This window comes from Pseudophryne corroboree, chromosome 5, assembly GCF_028390025.1.
Source record: "Pseudophryne corroboree isolate aPseCor3 chromosome 5, aPseCor3.hap2, whole genome shotgun sequence".
NCBI classification, from domain to species: domain Eukaryota; kingdom Metazoa; phylum Chordata; class Amphibia; order Anura; family Myobatrachidae; genus Pseudophryne; species Pseudophryne corroboree.
Genome location: NC_086448.1, coordinates 128,586,087 through 128,608,377, shown reverse-complemented (window position 1 = coordinate 128,608,377; position 22,291 = coordinate 128,586,087). Strand labels below are relative to the sequence as shown.

The 22,291-nt window shown below is 45.1% G+C and overlaps 1 protein-coding gene across 8 annotated transcripts in view; it reads left to right on the top strand.

Moving 5' to 3' along the window:
• Positions 1-22,291, top strand: part of OSBPL3 (oxysterol binding protein like 3) — a 404,452-nt gene that overhangs the window by 313,523 nt on the left and 68,638 nt on the right. For all 8 annotated transcript variants that reach the window (XM_063921703.1, XM_063921704.1, XM_063921708.1 and 5 more), the window contains 3 exons: positions 7,311-7,364; positions 9,238-9,351; positions 16,551-16,718. In XM_063921703.1, coding sequence (XP_063777773.1) covers positions 7,311-7,364; positions 9,238-9,351; positions 16,551-16,718 — 336 coding nt within the window. The remainder of the gene's footprint in view (positions 1-7,310; positions 7,365-9,237; positions 9,352-16,550; positions 16,719-22,291) is intronic.

Genomic DNA, 22,291 nt, shown 5'->3' with positions numbered 1-22,291 from the left:
GCAAGAAAGTCCGAGGTGCGTCCTTTCTTGCCAGGGGCAGGGGAAGAGGAAAGAAGCTGCACAACACAGCTAGTTCCCAGGAACAGAAGTCCTCCCCGGCTTCCACAAAATCCACCGCATGACGCTGGGGCTCCACAGGCGGAGCTAGGCCCGGTGGGTGCGCGTCTCCGAAATTTCAGCCACAAGTGGGTTCACTCCCAGTTGGATCCCTGGGCAATAGATATTGTGTCTCAGGGATACAAGCTGGAATTCCCCCCTCGAGAGGGAAATAGTGTTAACTGCAATTCACAAATTGTATCTTCAACAGGTGGTGGTCAAGGTTCCCCTTCTTCAACAAGGAAGGGGTTATTATTCGACCATGTTTGTAGTACAGAAACCGGACGGTTCGGTCAGACCCATATTGAATTTAAAATCCCTGAACACGTACCTGAAAAGGTTCCGGTTCAAGATGGAATCGCTGAGAGCGATCATCGCAAGCCTGGAAGGGGGGGATTTTATGGTGTCTCTGGACATAAAGGATGCATACCTTCATGTCCCCATTTATCCACCTCATCAGGCGTACCTCAGATTTGTGGTACAGGATTGTCATTACCAATTTCAGACGTTGCCGTTTGGTCTCTCCACGGCTCCGAGAATATTTAAGACCAGAAAAGGGTTTATCTCCCGATAGAAAAAGCTCAGGAACTCATGACACTGGTCAGAAAACTGTTGAAACCAAAACAGGTGTCGGTGCATCACTACACTCGAGTCCTGGGAAAGATGGTGGCATCATACGAGGCCATTCCCTTCGGCAGGTTCCATGCGAGGACCTTTCAATTGGACTTACTGGACAAATGGTCTGGATCACATCTTCAGATGCATCGGTTAATCACCCTATCCCCCAGGGCCAGGGGGTGTCTCTCCTGTGGTGGCTGCAGAGTGAGTGCTCACCTTCTCGAGGGCCGCAGATTCGGCATTCAGGACTGGGTCCTGGTGACCGTGGATGCAAGCCTCCGAGGGTGGGGAGCAGTCACACAGGGAAGAAATTTCCAAGGTCTGTGGTCAAGTCAGGAGACTTGCCTTTACATCAACATCCTGGAACTAAGGGCCATATACAACGCCCTACGTCAAGCGGAGACCCTGCTTCGCGACCAACCGGTTCTGATTCAGTCAGACACCATCACCGCTGTGGCTCATGTAAACTCGACAAGGCGGCACAAGGAGCAGGGTGGCAATGAAGGAAGCCACCAGAATTCTTCGCTGGGCGGAGAATCACGTAAGCGCACTGTCAGCAGTGTTCATCCCGGGAGTGGACAACTGGGAAGCAGACTTCCTCAGCAGGCACGACCTCCACCCGGGAGAGTGGGGACTTCATCAAGAAGTCTTCACGCAGATTGCAAGTCAGTGGGAACTGCCACAGGTGGACATGATGGCATCCCGCCTCAACAAAAAGCTACAGAGGTATTGCGCCAGGTCAAGAGACCCTCAGGCGATAGCTGTGGACGCACTGGTGACACCGTGGGTGTTCCAGTCGGTCTATGTATTTCCTCCTCTTCCTGTCATACCCAAGGTGCTGAGAATCATAAGAAAAAGAGGAGTGAGAACAATACTCATTGTTCCAGATTGGCCAAGAAGGACTTGGTATCCAGATCTGCAAGAAATGCTCACAGAGGACCCGTGGCCTCTTCCTCTAAGACAGGACTTGTTGCAACAGGGGCCCTGTCTGTTCCAAGACTTACCGCGGCTGCGTTTGACGGCATGGCGGTTGAACACCGGATCCTAGCAGAGAAAGGCATTCCGAATGAGGTTATTCCTACGCTGATAATGGCTAGGAAGGACGTGACAGCTCAACATTATCACCGTATATGGCGAAAATATGTTGCTTGGTGTGAGGCCAGGAATGCCCCTACGGAGGAATTCCAGCTGGGCCGTTTCCTTCACTTCCTACAGTCAGGAGTGACTTTGGGCCTAAAATTGGGTTCCATTAAGGTCCAGATTTCGGCCCTATCCATTTTCTTTCAAAAAGAGCTGGCTTCTCTACCTGAAGTTAAGACGTTTGTAAAGGGAGTGCTGCATATTCAGCCCCCTTTTGTGCCTCCAGTGGCACCTTGGGATCTTAACGTGGTGTTGAGTTTCCTGAAATCGCACTGGTTTGAACCACTCAAAACGGTGGAATTTAAATATCTCACGTGGAAGGTGGTCATGCTACTAGCTTCGGCAAGGCGTGTGTCAGAATTGGTTTTCCATGCGGATAGAGCAGAATTGAGGACCCGTCCACAATTCCTGCCGAAAGTGGTTTCATCTTTTCATATAATTTGCCTGTAGCTACTACTGACTTGGAGGATTCCGAGTTGCTTGATGTGGTCAGGGCTTTGAAGGTTTATGTAGCCAGAACGGCTAGGGTCAGGAAAACAGAGTCTTTGTTTATCCTGTATGCTTCCAACAAGCTTGGTGCTCCTGCTTCAAAGCAAACTATTGCTCGCTGGATCTGTAACACGATTCAGCAGGCTCATTCTGCGGCTGGATTGCCGCTGCCAAAATCAGTTAAGGCCTATTCCACTAGGAAGGTGGGCTCTTCTTGGGCGGCTGCCCGAGGGATCTCGGCATTACAGCTGTGCCGAGCGGCTACTTGGTCAGGTTCAAACACTTTTGCAAAGTTCTATAAGTTTGATACCCCGGCTGAGGAGGACCTTGTGTTTGCTCAATCGGTGCTGCAGAGTCATCCGCACTCTCCCGCCCGTTTGGGAGCTTTGGTATAATCCCCATGGTCCTTACGGAGTCCCCAGCATCCACTAGGACGTTAGAGAAAATAAGATTTTACTTACCGGTAAATCTATTTCTCGTAGTCCGTAGTGGATGCTGGGCGCCCGTCCCAAGTGCGGACTTCTTCTGCAATACTTGTATATAGTTATTGCTGCAATAAGGGTTATGTTATAGTTGCATCAGGGTTGAACTGATGCTCTGTTGTTGTTCATACTGTTGACTGGGTAAGTTTATCACAAGTTATACGGTGTGATTGGTGTGGCTGGTATGTATCTTTCCCTGGATTACCAAAATCCTTTCCTTGTACTGTCAGCTCTTCCGGTCACAGTTTCTCTAACTGAGGTCTGGAGGAGGGACATAAAGGGAGGAGCCAGAGCACACCAGAATCTAAATTCTTTCTTAAAGTGCCCATGTCTCCTGCGGAGCCTGTCTATTCCCCATGTTCTTTACGGAGTCCCCAGCATCCACTACGGACTACGAGAAATAGATTTACCGGTAAGTAAAATCTTATTTTTTCCTACTTCATGGCAGCCCTTACTATGGGTTAACTTCTCCTTAATTAGTTAGGAGGTTTTTTCTCTTAGGATCCGCCCATCATGGGTATATAGTTGTACTCCTCCCCTTCCTCCCAGTCTTTTTTTCCGGTATTCTTCAGTATAGACAGTGTGAGGTTGTTTGTTATTTTATAGGGCTTACTTCATGTTTGTTCCCAGATTGGCCATGGTAAAGCTGCACTCTGTGGTGGGGTTGGGGCCCCGGGCAGAGGCTGGACGCGGTCGCATGATGCGCTGGTACGGCAGTGAATGGGCGGTCCGTGGCTCAGTGTTCACTGTATTGCCGGGTTTTTGTGGCTTCCAGGTGGGTGATGCGCACCGGAAGTGCTGGTGACTCGTGCAATCCCAAGAAGCATTGCTGCGGCCCACTTCGCATGTGCCCGGCCGGATCAAAGGGCAAAGGGCTAATAAAGATGGCGCAGTGCACCAAAAGGTATGGAGCAGCTTTGAAGCCCTTATGCTTACCGGAATTAGCAAGGAAGAACCTTCTCCCCACAAGCCTGTTGCTGCCCAGCCGCGGTATGTCCTCTCAGAGGGCTGGTTACTTACTTATGCATGTTCTCAGATTAGTTAGGGTTCTGATAGTTCATTGGTTGTTTATTTCTGGAGCAAAGAAGAGGATTTGCAAGAAGAAGAATCTGTCTAGGATTTGTCCTGCATGTGATGAACCATTCTCGGGGTTGAGAATCTGTGTAGTGATTGCACTAAAGAATCAGTACCTGCTGCTGATGCATATAGGGGTATATGCAATTGCGGTCGAATACAGGCTGGAATTCGACCGTTTTTTAATTCGACACAATTCGACAGTCAGTCACCCTGCCGCCGGGACCCGAATTCGACATATTCAATAAAAAACAGATTCGACAGTCCCGCTGTCGAAAAACGGACCAATTGACGGATATGTGCGTCCTGGATTCAACTTTTTGGACGGCACAAAAGTGTATAAAAAACCCAGAAAAAAATTGTGTGGGGTCCCCCCTCCTAAGCATAACCAGCCTCGGGCTCTTTGAGCCGGTCCTGGTTGTAAAAATACGGGAAAAAATTGACAGGGGATCCCCCGTATTTTTACAAAAAACAATATTCTTTTATTTGACACAAGGCTATATCAGCCCCCCATCCGCAGCCCTTGGATGGGGGGGGACAGCCTCGGGCTTCACCCCTGGCCCTTGGGTGGCTGGAGGGGGGGACCCCTTGATTTAAGGGGTCCCCACTCCTCCAGGGTACCCCGGCCAGGGGTGACTAGTTAGTGATTTAATGCCAGGGCCGCAGGGACCGATATAAAAAAGTGTCCCCTGGCTGTGGCATTATCTGACTAGTGGAGCCCGGTGCTGGTGTTAAAAATACGGGGGACCCCTACGCTTTTTGTCCCCCGTATTTTTTGCACCAGGACCTGGGATGCAGAGCCCGGTGCTGGTTGTAAAAATACGGGGGATCCCCTGTCAATTCCCCCCCCCCCCCCGTATTTTTACAACCAGGACCGGCTCAAAGAGCCCGAGGCTGGTTATGCTTAGGAGGGGGGACCCCACGCATTTTTTTTCAAGATTTTTAACCCATTCCCACCCCTTCCCACTGAAAAACATGCTCTGATCTCTTCATATTATTTTAGTCAGTAAAAAAAAAAAAAAAAAAAAAAAATTATTTAAAAAAATATATAAATAATACTTGTGGCTCCTAATAGACAAACAAAGTGTATAATCCCTTCTAATATAAATAGATATGCTATTAGCAACAAAAAAAACCACACAACAAAAGCATGTTTTTAAAAAATTTTATTAGATTCCGCCACCAAAATGAGGCGGACTGAAATTGACGAAATGACTGTCAAAAAGCACTGTGTTGTCGAATCGACACTCTTCAATTGAATATACTTTTGTCGAAAAGCCGCATTTTTACCAATGCAGACATGTCGAATTTGACAACTGTCGAATTTCAAAAAGTCGAATCTGAAACGGCCGTTTTTTTGTCGAAAAGTACTGTATTGCATTGTCAAATATTTTTTTTGTGTCGAAAATGCCCCGTTTTTCGACATTTGCGGCAATTCGACCGCAATTGCATATACCCCATAGTCCGTTATTAGAGTTGATGAAATGAATGAAGAGAACTTTTGTATCCAAGGATGAATTTCTCCAAGGAGTTAAAAAGATCCAGATCCCAAACTAGTCTGGACTATGATTATGGAATGTTATCACAAGAGTTTCTGTCTATGGAGGATCTGGCTGATGTGTCGAGTGCAGAATCAAGAGAGATTCTGGAGGATAATTATATAGTTTAATATGGAAATTGTTGATATGGTAATGAAAAATATCTATAAATTGATAAATTACAAAGAAGTGGTGCAGCAGGAGGAGCAGGATTTGCTGTTTGAGGACAGGTCCAGAATTAACTGCATTGTCCCATTAAGAATGAAAAGTTGATGGGTTGGTGTAGCATACGTAGAGTAGATGTGGCAGTTGCAGAAGTGACAACCAGGGCTACTATAGAAGATGGTGCTGTGTTGCATGATTCAATGGATAAAAAAATGTAGTGTGCTTTGAAGAAACTGCATATTTCTGCTTCAGTGTCACTTAAATCAGGGGTGGCTATAGCACCTGTTTCCAGGAATCAAGAATGCCGTCCTTAAAACAGGAAAATATGGCTTTGAAAGAGATCCTGGAAAATGTGATCAATTCTGGGTTCCACTGTAAGAAAGGAAAAAAGGATTTTATTCCCGTCTGTTTCTGGTGGAGAAGTCAGGGGGATTTAGGACGATAATGGACCTCAGGGCTCTGAACAAAGTTATAAGAAAAAGAAAGTTTCATATGAAGACATTGAAATCAATTCTGATGGGGGTAAGGAGAGGAGATTTCCTGGCCCCTATAGACGTAAAGTATGCATACTTGCATATCCCTATCAACAAAGATGACAGGAAGTACCTAAGTTTCAGTATCGGAGAATACTAGCTAACCAGAAATACCAGCTAACGAGAAAGAAGAAGAGTTACATATGTTGGATCTTGTAAGAGCAATATCAGTATATTTAGAGAGGATAAAGGAGTTAAGAAGAAAGAATCTCTTTATCATACCAGCAGGAGCACGTAGAGGTTGTGCACCTACAAAACAGACTATCGCAAGATGGATAAAGGAACTGATCTCGTTTGTGTACCAGAAGAGTGGTTGTAAGATTCCAGAAGGCACCAAGGCACATTCAACAAAGGCAGTGTCAGTTTCATGGGCCAAGAAGGCGCAGGTGTCGATCAAGGATATCTGTGCTGCTGCCACATGATCGTCGGTGAATACTTTTTCTAAATATTGCGCTCTAGATATTGCTAACGCTTACTTTGGAGACAAAGTTCTTAAGCAAGTGTTGGTATAAATAAAAATCACTTGTGCAATATGGCTAAGTTATGAATTGTGATTTATTGCTGTCCCTCCCTTTAGTATATCCCATAGTAAGGGGTGCCATGAAGTAGGAAAAAGAAACCAGCGAATTATGCTTACCATAATTCCTTTTCTATGAAACACTTCATGGCAGCCCATGAATTCCCCCCCCCCCCCCCCCCAAAGCCCTGCTTACCTTTAAAAACTTCAACAACCTGTACACAGATGAGATCAAGATTACATTTTAATACTTGAACTCACTCCCCCTGTATCAGCCAAGACCTCATCTGTCCTATAATTTACAGTAGTAACCGGGGCCACTACCAACAATTGAAGTATAAAACCTTTGCTCCATGTTGCCTTGAAAGTACGACCATATAATGTATAAAAGAACAGCACAAATACTAGCAGACTTTATATAGTCTATGTAAATGTAATAATTCGGTCACAGACTTCCTTAAACAAGAACATCAAAGTGAATTTCCTGCCAAAATCTATGTGGCTATCAAGCTGTAATTATAGGCTGCTTCTTATTTTGAAGGTGACGGCAGAATTTGCAGAGAACTACTGTACAGTATGCTGTGTATGTACATAATTGGGTATTTAATGTAGGAAACAGTCATTGTTACTTTCTTATGTTTGTGTTACTTTTCTTTAGAGATACTTCTATCTGGACAAAGGGATTTTGAAGTATGCCAAGGGCGTAACGGACGTAAGTTGCATTTTTTGTTATTCCAATATCTACTGTGTAGCAGTGGTAACACATACATTGCAAATGAAGGTCCTTATTTTATACTTTATTAATTAATTATGTATATGTAGCTGTGATCATCTGTGCTGTGCTGTACAATAGAGTAGTCCATAATATGTCACAGACCTGTAGGAAAACCTAGAGAGAATGGATAAGGAAACGTTCACAGACGCACAGTATAATAATAGAATGTTTGAGAGTGATTGTAACATTGTTCGTATTTCCAGTGTCCTTCAGAGTAGAGCAGGCGTTAAGGGTTGTCAGGCTAACAAATAGTATGCAGCTAGCCAGGGCATTACATTACATTTAACAATGTAGGTAGCTTACAGGCCATAGAAACTGGTGTATACAATGCTGTTCTTGAATAGACCTGAAGAATAGAGTAGGAACATTGGGTGCGTGTGATGGTGGGGTATATTACCATATTGGAAATATCTGTAATTAAGTTTAATGGGGCAGATGTATTAACCTGGAGAAGGCATAAGGAAGTGATAAACCAGTGATATGTGCAAGGTGATAAAAGCAACAGCCAATCAGCTCCAATATGTAAATTAACAGGATCTAATTGGCTGGTGCATTTATCACCTTGCACATGTCACTGGTTTATCACTTCCTTATGCCTTCTCCGGGTTAATAAATCTGCCCCAATGTTTGATGACAGTTTGTGTTGGAGCCTTCATTAAATGCTTCACTTACAGATCTTTAAACCTAAACCTACCGTCAGTAGGTCGACCCCAAATTATCGACAGGGTCATAAGGTAGATGGGGTCAAAAGGTTGACATGAAAATGGTAGACACAAAAAAGGTTGACGCCAATTTTTTGGGGGGGTTTTGTGTTATTTTGTATGTTTTATCGGGATGGATTTAATATATCAGCTGTCGGGATCCTGGGGATGCCACTGTTGGGATCCTGACAGCTTGCACTTTGTCAGTCTGGATACCAGCTCCAACCCGTTTCACCATACCTGAGCCAAATTAGTGGAAAGGGCAAAGTTACTATTCCGAATCGTATTCCACATGGATGATAAATGATGATGTTGAGAGAGAGAAAAACAAAAACTTGTGTCGACCATTGTTATGTTGACTTTTTGAACCTATCGACCTTGAGCACCGTCAATTTTTTACTTGTCAACCTTTTGACCCTGTCGACCTTGTGCATGCTGACCACTTGGGGTCAACTTATTGACTGTCTTTTTATTGTAGATCTATCAACCGGGTACCACTCTAAACAATATATACGTTTTATTTTTGTACATGTATATTGTGCATATATGTGTATATTATATAGATGCCTTTAACAAGTCCTTTCTGGGTAAATACAACTCAAAAATATATATACAACACAACGATTTGTCGATAACTTTTTTCTGTTTTCTTTTTACGCTTGAAATTATTTTTTCTTTTCTTTAAAGTTGATTCTAACCTATATACTTGTGACGTAGGGATTTTGAGCCAATAGGAACCTAATATCTTTGCTAAAACTAGTCTTGGTTTTTTGCATCTTTCCCTCACAAGGAATGAGTGTTTATTTTAATACTTTGAATTTGGAAGCCTTGTCCATATGTCTTATCAGTGTCCCTAGCGCCTCATGTATATCTAGGCTCCATTCTTACAAACCTAGCTTCAGCTTTGTGGCCACAGTCTGTAGGTCATTGGCGCACTGTATCTCCAACTTTTGGAACATTTGCAAATGTCACTCCTCAAACCACATACATTGTTTTCAGAAATGTCTGCTAGATGGAAGTCGCTTTGGGACAATTTGTCATAAACCGGTTGCTTACTCTGAAGATTCTGTGTATATTTGTATATTCCATCTGGGTCTGTGTCCTTGCAGATGGAGAAAGGAAAGCTACACGGCTGCATCGATGTTGGCCTGTCTGTGATGTCCGTTAAAAAGTCAACTCATTGCATTGACCTGGATACAGAGGAACACATATACCATCTCAAGGTAATCTCACAAAGCGTGAGAATTAACTGGACAATGAACTAATCTTGTATAAATGTTTTTTGCAGTTTTATTCACTGTCCCCCTCTACCCTAATATATACATTTATAATTTCAATCAGCTCATATCCTGGGCAGGTAGACTTGGGCAGTCCTGTTTGCCCTTTAGCTAACATGCCCAGATGGCTTTTTAATGAGAATTGTATATACTTACCTACAGTTTGTTTTTGTTTTTTAATGGCGTATAGATCTGGGAAGTCCATGTGGGAGGTAACCTGCACTTTGTATTTCCTAATTCTGTTAGCATATCTATTTCTCCTGCAGGGTCCATAGGTTATCCACAGGATAAACATTGGGATATGAGGTAGCGACAGCGAATTGGCACCAATGATCAAAGCTTTCGGCCTCCCAGAATGCACCGTGCCAGTCTCCTATATCCCCACCTCCTGGCTCAGGCAATTCAGTTTTTTTGTTTGGTGCGGCAGGAGCCGGACCATGGTCAAGGGGCTGCTGTTTTTAGCAGCCATAAGCTTTTTATTATTTTTCTTTTATAGTCTTACTATTTTTTTGGAGCAATCTTTCTAAAGAGCTTCTTATACGTACCATTAGAAAGAGTCGCTCCAACAACTCCCCGCCGGGTCACGACAATGCTTGCCCATGTGTACAGTGCTGTTTCGGCGGACGTCTGTGTAGGATGTACTAGCAACGCAACTCCAGCAGAAGTTACCAATCTGTGGCCGGAGCATGGGGAGAAGGTAAGGCATCGGTTCCGCTTAGAAGGGGAAACGCGAGACACAGCCGCACTGTTTTATAATGTAGACTACCAAACAGTCCCTGATGCTGCAGCCACCTCGGGTGCACCAGCGCTAGGCCTCAGGGATCATAGGCTCCAGGGGGGTAGTATGAGGCGGCGGGGGTTGATGTCAGCAGTGGTGAGTAAGACGCTCCCTTGGTCGCCCCTCCCCCCAGTTCATGACCAGTTTCCTCAGAGTTTCCTGCCATGAACTGAGTTCCCGCTTCCGTCTGAGACGCTGTGCATCTAAAAGGACCCGGTCACAGCATAGGCGGCTGTATGACTGGTGCGCCGGTGTTCACTTGGGCGTCTGTGTTCACTGTAGGTTTATGGGGTGGTTGTGTACACTTAAAGCATCTAGATAAACTCAGCGTTCACTAACGTATTGATCAGTCCTGGAAGCGGGGTGAAGTCTCCCTGTATCCCACTCTCCTGAGCCGGGTTATACAGCACTAATGGGGGCATTCCGAGTTGATCGCTAGCTGAAAATGTTCGCTGCGCAGCGATGATGCAAAAAACTCACTTCTGCGCATGCGGCGCAATGCGCACGCGCGACGTACTTTCACAACCGCGATATAGTTTCACACTAGGTCTAGCAAAGCTTTTCAGTCGCACTGCTGGCCGCAGAGTGATTGACAGGAAGTGGGCGTTTCTGGGTGTCAACTGACCGTTTTCAGGGATTGTTTGGAAAAACGCAGGCGTGCCAGAAAAAATGCAGGCGTGGCTAGGCAAACGCAGGGCGTGTTCGTGACGTCAAAACAGGAACTGAACAGTCAGAAGTGATCGCAAGCGCTGAGTAGGTCTGAAGCTACTCTGAAACTGCACAAAATTATTTTGTATCCGCTGTGCGATCCTTTCATTCGCACTTCTGCTAAGCTAAAATACACTCCCAGTGAGAGGCGGCATAACGTTTGCACGGCTGCTAAAAACAGCTGGCGAGCGATCAACTCGGAATGACCCCCTAAGTCTCTTATCTACCTTTGAGTACGAATAGTTGCATAAGTGCCTGATGCACATGAGTCTGTCAACTGTTGCTGCTGTTTCTTTCACTGTGCGACTGAATACGATAAAGTCCTATATAAGGTAATGCAGTAATATGTTTCTCCTATATACTTGAAATGTATCTGTAGTTAATTATGTGCTCATATTGCTTATTATACTAATGTATAACCTGTAACTGATTGCTAGTGTGATTGCTGACTTTACTATATTCTGTCAGTTTCTGTGTATTCCAATCCTGAATGCTGGTGCAAAGCAGGGAGGGATCGGATTGTATATCACTTTAACAAATTTTAAAGTGATTGCAGTCACAAATTGTGTAGTTAACACTGTACAGGTGTGTGATTTATCATGTCTAAGAGAGGCAAGATTGAGGAGGATACACTCTCCACAGCAGCACCAACACTCATTTCATGTTTGTCTTGCAAAGCTGGGTTAACCTCTCAAGATTTGGTTCAAAATGGATTATGTACAAACTGTTTTAGCTTTCACCAAAGCCTCCTGAATAATCCGAGGCAGGCACAGGTTCAAGTTTAACCCCCATGGACTACTTTTGCACAGACATTAGCCAGTATAGCTGAGCGGATAATGCCAGCTCCTATACCAGGGATATGTTACCCTATTAACCCTTACATGCAACATTCCCCCTGTGTTTTATCACATCCAGTACAGAAATCTGCAGCCTCTCAACAAAAACAGGCTGATAGGCCAGTAGTAAATAAATCACATAGACATGATACAACATCTTCACAATCTACACATGTTTCAGATGAGGACTCATCGGAGGATGAGAACTCATCACACTCCGGGTCTGCTTACAGAGACGAGGATGAAGGCCTCAGCTCAGTGGACATACCTGAGCTAATTAGTGCTATGAAAGCCATTCTCTCCTTAGAGGAAGCAGCAGAGCCTTTGTTAAAATCTAAGGCACCTGTGTTTAAACGTCCCAAAACAGTTAGGACTGAGTTTCCTGGGTCAGAACAGCTGATGGAAATTATGCAAGAGGCTTGGGTTACACCCAGTAAGAAGTTTAGAATTCCAAAGAAATGGAATTCTAATTATCCTGGGATTGTTTAAAAAGGGAGATGGCTCCCAAAGTAGATATGCATGTCATTTGATTAGTGCGAAAATCCACATTCCCCCTGCCTTCAACATCATTAAATGATGTCACGGATAGGAAAATAGATGTTTTTAAAAAAAACATTTTCTCCTTGTCTGCAGCAATCGTAAGACCAGCCATGGCTTCAGCCTGGATGGCAAAAGCAGTGGCAGCCTGGGCTGATGCATTGGAGGATGATCTTTCATTGGCATCTAGAGAGCAAAAATCCTATATTGCACATATTAAACAGGCTGCTATTTTTATGGAAGAAGCTGCCTTGGATATGAGTACAATTGCCTCTCAAGCATCAGCTTCAGCAGTAGCAGCTCGCAGAGCAACTTGGCTACGTACATGGAAAGCTGACTCAGAATCTAAGAAGGTTCTAGAGTCTTTGCCTTTTACTGGAGATATTCTTTTTGGTAAAGAATTAAACAGTATTTTTGAATCTGAAGCAGACTCCAAGAAAGTGAAGTTTCCTTACACATGCAAATCCAAACCCAGATATCAAGCTTTTCGGCCCTTTCGGACTCCAGGAAGAGCAGAAGGAAAGGTTTATGGCAAACAGTCTTAATCTGATAAGACTAAAAAGCATTGGGCTACCAGACGGCTGGCTTCCAAGTCAGAAGATAAGCCATCAGCCTGATGGTGCGGGCCTCCACCTGGGGGATCCCAGGGTGAGAGGCCGACTTCTTCATTTTGCACAGATCTGGCAGCATTCCACCACGGATGCCTGGGCGCAAGAAGCGGTATCTCACTGTTACGCGTTTGCCTTCAAGAAGCATCCTCCTCAAAGGTTTTTTGTACGAGTTCGTCTTCAGTGGAAACGAAAGCCAGGACTTTGCGGGAGGCAGTTCAGAAGTTGCTTCAGTCAGGAGTAATAATTCCAGTTCCTCTGGCGCAACAAGGACAAGGTTTTTATTCCAACCTGTTTTTGGTTCAGAAGCCAAATGGGTCGTTCCGGCCCATACTCAATCTCAAAGTGCTAAACAAGTATATTTGGGTGCCTCTGTTTCAAATGGAGACTTTACGTTCCGTTATTTTGCCCATTGAGCCGGAGGATTTTATGGTATCCCTGGATATACAGGATGCTTACCTACATGTTCCTTGTTCCATCAGTGCTATCTCAGGTTTGCCATCATCCAGCAACACTTTCAGTTTCAGGCCCTACCATTTGGACTGGCCACAGCTCCCAGAGAGTTCACCAAAATTATGGTGGTTATGGCAGCTTATCTCCGTCGGCAGGGGATAAGAATTTTTCCATACCTCGACAACTTATTAATCCTGGCACAGTCTCAGGAATTGCTTCAGTGTCATCTGCAACAGAAAATAGCTTATTTGCAGAGACACGGTTGGCTCATAACTAGGGCAATGTCATCCCTGGATCCGTCACAACGGATGACTCACTTTGGGGCTGTGTTGGATTCGAGTCTTCAGAGAGTAATTCTACCTCTGAACAAAATATCCACAATTCAGTCGAGGATCCAGGAGCTGCTACACAGTCAAAGGGTATACATTCATGCAGCAATGCGTGTGATGGGATCTACGGTGTCGACATTCAACATGGTAGTGTATACTTAATTTCATTCGAGGCCTTTGCAACTTCTGATCCTTTCCAGATGGAATGGGTTACATCAGACAATGAAAACAGACTATGGTCCTTCCTCTGGAAGTAAGGAGGTCATTAGTCTGGTGGCTACAGACATCCCATCTGGACCTTTTTGGATATTAGATTGGGAAATTCTGACAGTGGATGCCAGTCTTCAGGGCTGGGGAGCAGTGTCAGGAAGAAGTTGCTTCCAGGGGCAGTGGACCAAGGAAGAAAGTTGCCTGCCAATAAATATATTGAAACTTCGGGCCATATATATGGCACTCATTCAGGCAAAGGACATCCTCCAGGGAAAACCAGTTCAAATTCGCTCGGACAATGCAACGGCAGTTGTGTACCTCAATCATCATGGAGGAACTCACAGCCAATAAGCAATGAAGGAGATAAGCTGCACGTTAATGTGGGCAGAGCTTCAAAATCCAGTCTTGTCCGCAGTATTCATTCCGGGAGTCCTGGGAAGCGGATTTTCTCAGTCGAAACGCCATTCATGCAAACGAGTAGGCTTTACACCCTAAGGTCTTCCAGACTCTGGTAGACAAGTGGGGTTACTGGAGCTGTATCTCATGGCGTCCCGTCAGAACAAAGTTCCCGCATATGGGTCAAGAACAAAGGATCCCAGAGCGACCTTTGTGGGTGCCCTGTCAGTGAGATGGGACTTTCGTCTGGCCTGAGTTTACACCGATCGCCCTGTCACCCAGGGTAATGCGAAAGGTAAAACAAGGAAAGGGTGCCGTGATACTAATAGCTCCGGCTTGGCCCAGAAGACATTGGTACACAGATCTGCAGAGGCTGTTGATGGATGCTCCATTCCTACTCCCTCAATGTCCAGATCTACTGTCCCAGGGTCCTTGCTATTACAAGCATCTGGATCAACTGTCTTTGACGGCGTGGCTCTTGAGACTTCCATCCTGAAAGCAAGAGGATTCTCACAACAGGTAGTTAAAACAATGCTCCGAGCAAGGAAAGCATCCTCAGCTTGCATTTATCACCATATATGGCAAGCCTATATTCAATAGTGCGGTTACCGGAAATTTGACCCTGGGTCTTTCAGAGTTTCCATAGTCCTAGCATTCCTTCAAGCAGGAATGGACAAAGGTCTATGGGGCTTCCTTGAGAGTGCAGGTGTTAGTATTGACTGTATGGTTTCAAAAGAAAATTGCTAACCTACAGGATGTTCGCACTTTCTTCCAGGGAATGCTTCAAATCCAACCTCCTTTTTGTTCATCCTGCATTGCCTTGGGATTTAAATTTAGTCCTAAAGGCGCTTCAAGTTGCTCCATTGGAACCACTAAAGCAAGTGGATCTTAAATGGCTGACGGCTAAAGTTCTCTTTCTGCTGGGTATTGCTTCAGCTAGAAGAGTTTCAGATTTAGGGGCATTAATATGTCGCCCTCCTTTTCTGATTTTTCATCCAGATAGTGCGGTGCTCATAACCAAATCTGGGTATTTTCCTAAGGTCGTATCTAAACTCCTCCTAAACGAAGAAATTGTAGTCCCGGCCTTCCAAGGGACGGACCATTCTACGGGAGCTGCATCGTTGGACGTAGTCCATGCTATAAGGATCTACGTGGATCGTACCAGTGCCATCAGAAAGACAGACGCTCTCTTTGTTCTCTACGAATTTCACAAGAGAGGATGGCCTGCTGAGAAGCAGACACTGGCAAGGTGGCTTCGGATGACTATTTCAGAAGCATATTCTCAAGCTGATCTCGTGATTCCAGCTAATGTCTCTGCTCACTACTCGTAAGGTAGGTCCATCATGGGCAGCACAATGTGGTGCTTCAACTGAACATATATGTAAGGCAGCCACATGGTCTTTCCATTAACACATTCATTAGACATTATGCCTTCGATACCTTTGCCTCTCAGGGCGCTGAATTCAGGCAAAGGATTCTCCTGTCCAATCTGGAGTGTCCCCACCACTTAATTGCTTTGGGAAATCCCATTGTTATCCTGTGGATAACCTGTGGACACTACAGGAGAAATAATAGTTATGGTTGACTTACCGTTGATAACGGTATTTCTCCTAAGTCCACAGTATCCACAGGGATCCCACCCTGACACACCTGATTTGCGGATTTCTTCACATACTAACCTCTTCCTTGTACGGAAAGGTGTGCATGTGTGTTCTTCTCGCCTGATTAGGGCTCTCTATGATGCTCCTGCCTTGAGCTTTGGAAAACAACTAAATTCCCTGAGCCAGGAGGCGGGGATATAGGAGACTGGCTCTGTGCATTCTGGGAGGCCGAAAGCTTTGATCAATTAACCCACTGTAAATTACTGCGTGCAATTGAATTCCCTCCATAACCTGTAACATTATAAAGTATTTTTTTTTTTATAATTGTGTGCATTAAGCATAGTTTGTATACTTTGGATGATCAGGAAGCAAAGGTATTACTATCTCTGTCTCACTCCAAAAAAAATTCTCATTTTGGATTTTTAGAAATGGGAGACTTAACTTGTATACATCTGTGTAACGGGTGTCCTAGATTTCTGTTTCATATGCGATGGGGGTCTTGTCTCTCGGACCCTGCTCCCTAGTTAAAACCCCAAGCTGTTCCTTGCAGAGGCAACTATATGGATTGTATTACAAATATAAACGTTACCACTTACATATAGGTTCTATACTTTTATCAATTGTTAATATGTTTAAACTGTTTTCAAAGTACAAAAAAAAAAGCTGCCAAGTTCTTTGTTATTCTACAGGTAAAATCTTCAGAGCTGTTTGAGGAGTGGGTGATGAAGCTCCGTGACCACCGACTGTACCGTCAGAATGAAATATCTGTGTTTCCACATGATCTGAATACTCAGTTTTTCCCATTGCTCTCAACCACAGAGTCGGCTTCCAGTTTTGATCCCATCTCAGCTCCCCAGGTATTCACACAGAATTTTTGAGAGTCTTACAAACCTCAGATTCTCTATCTACTTTGTATTGGGATTTTCTGAAGATGAAAAGAGTAACCGTTATTAGTAGTGTACATTTAATTTATTTTATGTGTGTGAGGGGCTTTACTTTTGGTATCTTTTCACTAAAAGGTAAATTAATAGAATGTTAGCATTAAAATAAGAGGACAGATTTAACAAGCACAAATTGCTAATTAATCGCACAATTGGGTTTATTGAATTTTCATTCATGTAATTTAAAACGGAAATATTGTATTAATCAGATTAGGTTCTCAGATTTCAGTCTGGCTGTACTACTCTTATCCTGACCTTCCTCCAGTGTAATATTTGTTGTTACGGTTTATGTGATGTCCTCATTGTCTATAATATACAATTCTTGTTAATCCTCTCTGCTTCCATTGCTGACGGGAATACATGTGAGGTTGTCAACAGCCTTATAGTCTTGTTTTATTAACAGGGAGATAATGCATCTCCGTCTGCACACATCAATACCGGTGTGAGAGGCATTGAGTGCAGGCTGCATTTAACTCCATCCTGTGTGAAATATCCATGTGTGGATTGGTGATACATGGAAGCTGAGTGTTTATTGCTTTGGTCTTGTAGTGCTGCCTGCATCTCGCATATACCCCTTTCAGACTACCCACAATAACCCTGGGTTGCTGTGCGGTCTGAGAGGGGTCAGTTGAAAAAAATCGACCCGGTATTTCAGCTCGGGTTGCGACCAGGGTTGAAGACTCTTTCATCCCGGATCGCTGTGCTGTGTGAAAGGGTAAGCTGGGTCGATGCCAAGAGGTGGTGCTTGGAGATCACCAGTGTATGCCAGGTTGGTGCCGCATTCTGGAAAGGGTCTCAAGCAGGTGCTCCCAGGAAGCTTCCATGTATAAGTCCCGGGTGCGACTCCCTTATGCTGTCTGAAAGCGGCATTACTGACTCACTGGTCATTAGACTTTGGGGCCCATGTACTAAGCCTTGGAGAGAGATAAAGTGGATGGAGATAAAGTATCAGCCAATCAGCTCCTAACTACCAAGTTACAGGCTGTGTTTGAAAATTACAATAGCTGATTGGCTGGTGCTTTATCTCCATCCACTTTCTACCTCTCCATGTCTTAGTACATAGACCCTTTTTATGGGATCCGGTCGGGATCCCGGCAGTGGAACTACTGACGCCGAAATATCAACACTTATCAAAATGCCGGCGCCAGCAGCCGGCATTAATATACTGGCACCGAGCGTGGAGGCAGGGAAGGTGCGGGGTGAGGGTGTGTGTTTAGCTTTAGCTGCCCTCAGGGTGGCTTTGGGTTAGGCTGAGGGAGATGGGGGTTAGTCACCCCCGGGGAGGGTTAGGGTTAGGTTGTGGGGGAGAGATGGTTAGGTTTCAGCTGCGGAAAGGGGGGTTAGGTTTATGCACCACTGGGGAAGGTTGGGGTTAGGCTGCGGGGAGGGAGGGGTAGGGGGACATTGGGGTGAGGTAGGTGTAGTTACCATGCCTATTTCTTCTGACCGCTGGCATCCCATCTGCCAGCATTTCCTACCCAACGCCCTTTTTATTACCAATGTCAGACATGGGTTCATAGGGATAAGTTTCCCATAGCAACCATTCACTTCTAAGAGCGAGATTCAATTGATATATCATGCCCGATCTCCCGTCTTAAGTGACGGGAGATTGCGAGGCGATATACAATTGTCCTCTGTTATCGTTCCCTATCGTGCCCATAGCATTCGGGTTTAGCCACATAAAGCAGCTACACCAGACTCACAACATGGGCGCGATCGCAAAAAGTTCAGTTTGGGCGCCTATAATGGGTCACTTTTCATGCATTTCAGCTCGCCACCCCAGGGATAGCAAGCTGAAATGCTGATGTACCTGTCAGCAGCAACATTTTAATAGCTGCCGGCGGAAATGTTAGGGGCCGAGAGGAGGTGGCAACATTTAAGTTCCGTCCTGTTATTGTATAGATTGTGCTAGATAAATAATAGCTAGAAGTGTATTGTTTGCTTTGGGCAGCTTCTCCACTTCCCTAGTATCTCCCTATAGTGTCTCAATATCCGTAGATTCAGTTGTAAGGGGCTACTGAAGAGTTAAAAATATATACGAAGTAGCATACATGTTATACAATACAAATGTGTATCATAATTGGATATGGCTGGTGATCGAAACATGAGGGGATAATTAAGTCGTGTGTGCAATGTTTTCTTATGTCAGATATTTTCCTTGGGTCCACTTTCATTACTCGTTTCATCTCCTTTATAACCATATTACTGTGACCTTGTTATCCAGGCATTTACTGCTGCAATAGAGACAACCCTATAAAATGTATATTTATTGCTGGCAGTAAGCTGCTACCAATTTGTAGGATACAAGGACTAGTCTAGTCTTAGACTTATTCACTTAGATATTGGGTGTTAATGTACAGTACTTTGTATATTGTTTATGATTTGTTACCACTGATTGCTATATACTTGAGAAAATTCTTCATTGATTTTAAGAAATATTTCTGCCCGCTGTGAATCACTAGGCGTTCTGTCTTCATTGTGCATCCAGTGTTATCTAGTGTCATCTTTGATGTCTCCACTAGTACTTTTTGATTTATTCCTGTTTATGTATTTATACAGTTGTCCTATTCTCATCCGCATCTGATTTCAGCCTCACACACAGTACACACAGTGATCCCACTAAGCGGTCTGGCTGACAACCGGCAGAATGTGCTTTTATGAGAACACTCAACTCCCATTTTATGGCATTCTTAAACAGAATCCGCACCACATTTAATTACACCACTCAGGCATCCCTTACACTGAACACCTGTGCCAGCAGTGCAGCTCTGGGACACGTGGTGTTGGCTGTGTGCACTGGAAACGATCGTTTTGTGCTGAAAATCCACACTAAATATAAATCCACTGTTCAGTGCTACTCTTTCATTTTTGTTATGTGACTGGAGAAAATATTTCATACCGTTAAATCTATAGTGTATTTCTCTAGCATCCATAAGGGATATTGAGGACACATTAGTACAGTGGGTATAGACTGGGTCCAATTGAGCCAGTGCACTTTAAATTTCTTCCACTGGGTGTGCTGGCTCCTCCCCTTTATGCCCCCTCCTACAGGCAGTTTAGAAAAAAGTGCCCTCAGGAGAGGATGCATACTCTGCTAGCTCCAGAGTTTTTCTTAAATTTCTTCTAAACTTTTATTTCAGTATGCTGTTTGAGCAACAGCATACCTGCGCCGTGAGAGTTGGGGGGAGGGGTCACCGGCCTCGTGATGTGCAGAGCCGCTTCCCCGCTGCAGGACTGGAGCACTGCGCCTTGGCTGTTGCAACCGCAGCACGCCGCACACCCCTAATAGATGCCTGAAGGTGAACATTAGTGGTGGGTACACACCGGGGGTCACGCTAGGGGGGTCCTCGGGTTCATGGTGCAGCTAACACGCAGGTGAGGCATACGGGTCCCTCCTGGGGGCGATCCGCTGTTGCCCCTGTGAAAACTGGCTAGCGGTTGGCTTAACTGAGCATTTATGTGAAGTTTTAAGCATGTTGGGAGACATTGCCAGTATAAAGTCTTCAGTAGCTCCGGCGCCATGAAGGGGGGCGGAGCTACATCAGAGTGGGCTCAGCAGCATTTTGGCGCCTTCCTCTGCAGATACAGCCTCACACAGCTCCTCCAGACGCTGACACACGCTGGATCACTGATACAGGGTGTAGCTGAGGGGGCTGCTGAAATTGTGCACATTACACATTCCTAAAGGAAAATTGGGATTTTAAAACAGTGTTTCAATGAACTAAACGCTGGCAGCCTCACTGGGGCTCTCTGGCGTGGGTGTGCTGGTGCCTTCTCTTCCTCTGTGTCTCCTCTCACATACAGTAGGGCAGGCTTGCATTGTAACTGTCTGTGTTGTATGTGTATTGTTGTGTTAGTTTTCACCATGGTAAAACACAAATTATGCAGTGTCTGTAACACCAGGTACTCCCCACTCTCATCTGGTTCCATTTCATGTGAACAGTGTAGTCAGTACTCACAAATCATTGAGAAGAATGTGGGGGAAGGTTCACTCCTGGGCTACTCAAATTCAGGAGGGTCTCTCGGGTGACATGACCCTGGTTACTACGGTAACTTTCCTAAAACACATTCAGGACACGGCAAGAGTCCTCTGTGACTCCCTAAAGGAGATTGGCAATATTAATGCTAGGACCACCGCTATGAGCCATATGGTTGCGTCAGTGGATTGCAGACACTGACTCCAAACGCAATGTGGAATCTCCTCCCTTTACAGGTGAATGGCTCTTCGGAGGTGAATTGGACGCATGGATCTCCAAAGTTACTGCTGGGAAATCTGCGTTTCTTCCCTCTGGGTCTCTGCCTGCTAGACGTACCTACCCAGGACCGTCTACTCAGTCCTTTCGGTCCACCAGATTTCGATCTAGGGCCAACTGTGCATCAAATGCAGCTAGAGGCACCAGGGGTAAACCTAAGAAGCCAGCCGTTGCCGGCTCTCAAGAACAGAGCACCAGTTTAGCTTCCGCAAAAACCTCAGCATGACGGTGCCCGCCCACCCCGGGAGGATCTCGAGGTGGGTGCCCGGTTACGTCACTTCAGCCACATCTGGGAAAGTTCCTGCCAGGACGCCTGGGTAAGGGACCTTAATTCTCAGGGTTACAAGCTGGAGTTTGACGATGCCCCTCCCCAACAATTTTTCAAATCAAGCTTACCAGCTTTGGAAAATATGCGTGTTACGCTACTACAGGCCATCACAAAGTTGGTCCAGTCCCAACTCGTCGTTCCAGTACCCCTGCAACAGCAAGGACAAGGTTACTACTCCAGTCTGTTCGTTGTGCCAAAACCAGACGGGTCTGTGAGGCCAATCTTGAATCTGAAGTCCTTGAATCCTTACCTAAAGGTTTTCAAATTCAAGATGGAATCTTTGAGAGCAGTGATTGCAGGCCTGGAACATCAGGAATTCTTAGTGTCCCTGGATATCAAGGACGCCTACCTCTATATCCCAATTTGGTCTCCTCATCAAGCCTATCTGAGGTTCACCCTACTGATCGTTTACTACCAGTTCCAGGCGTTACCCTTTGGCCTGTCTATAGCTCCGAGGGTGTTCATGAAGGTGATGGCTGAAATGATGTTCCAGCTCAGAGTCCAGGGGGTCAACGTGGTCCCTTACCTGGACGATCTCCTGATAAAAGCGAGTTCCTAGGAGCTCCTACTGCTCCATATAGATCGCACTATCCAACTTCTGTCACACCACTGTTGGATCCTCAATCTACAGAAGTCCCACCTGGAGCCATCTCGGTGGCTCCTGTTTCTGGGAATGCTACTGGATACTGTAGCGCAAAAAGTGTTCCTCCCAGAGGACAAAGTGAGAACTCTCCAGGAAATAGTTTGCATGGTTCTCCGAGTGACTCGAGTTTCCATTCATATTTGCATAAGATTGTTGGGAAAGATGGTAGCCTCGTACGATGCCATTCAGTATGAAAGGTTCCATGCCAGACCCTTTCAATTGGACATCCTGAACAAGTGGTCCGATTCCCATCTGCAGATGCACC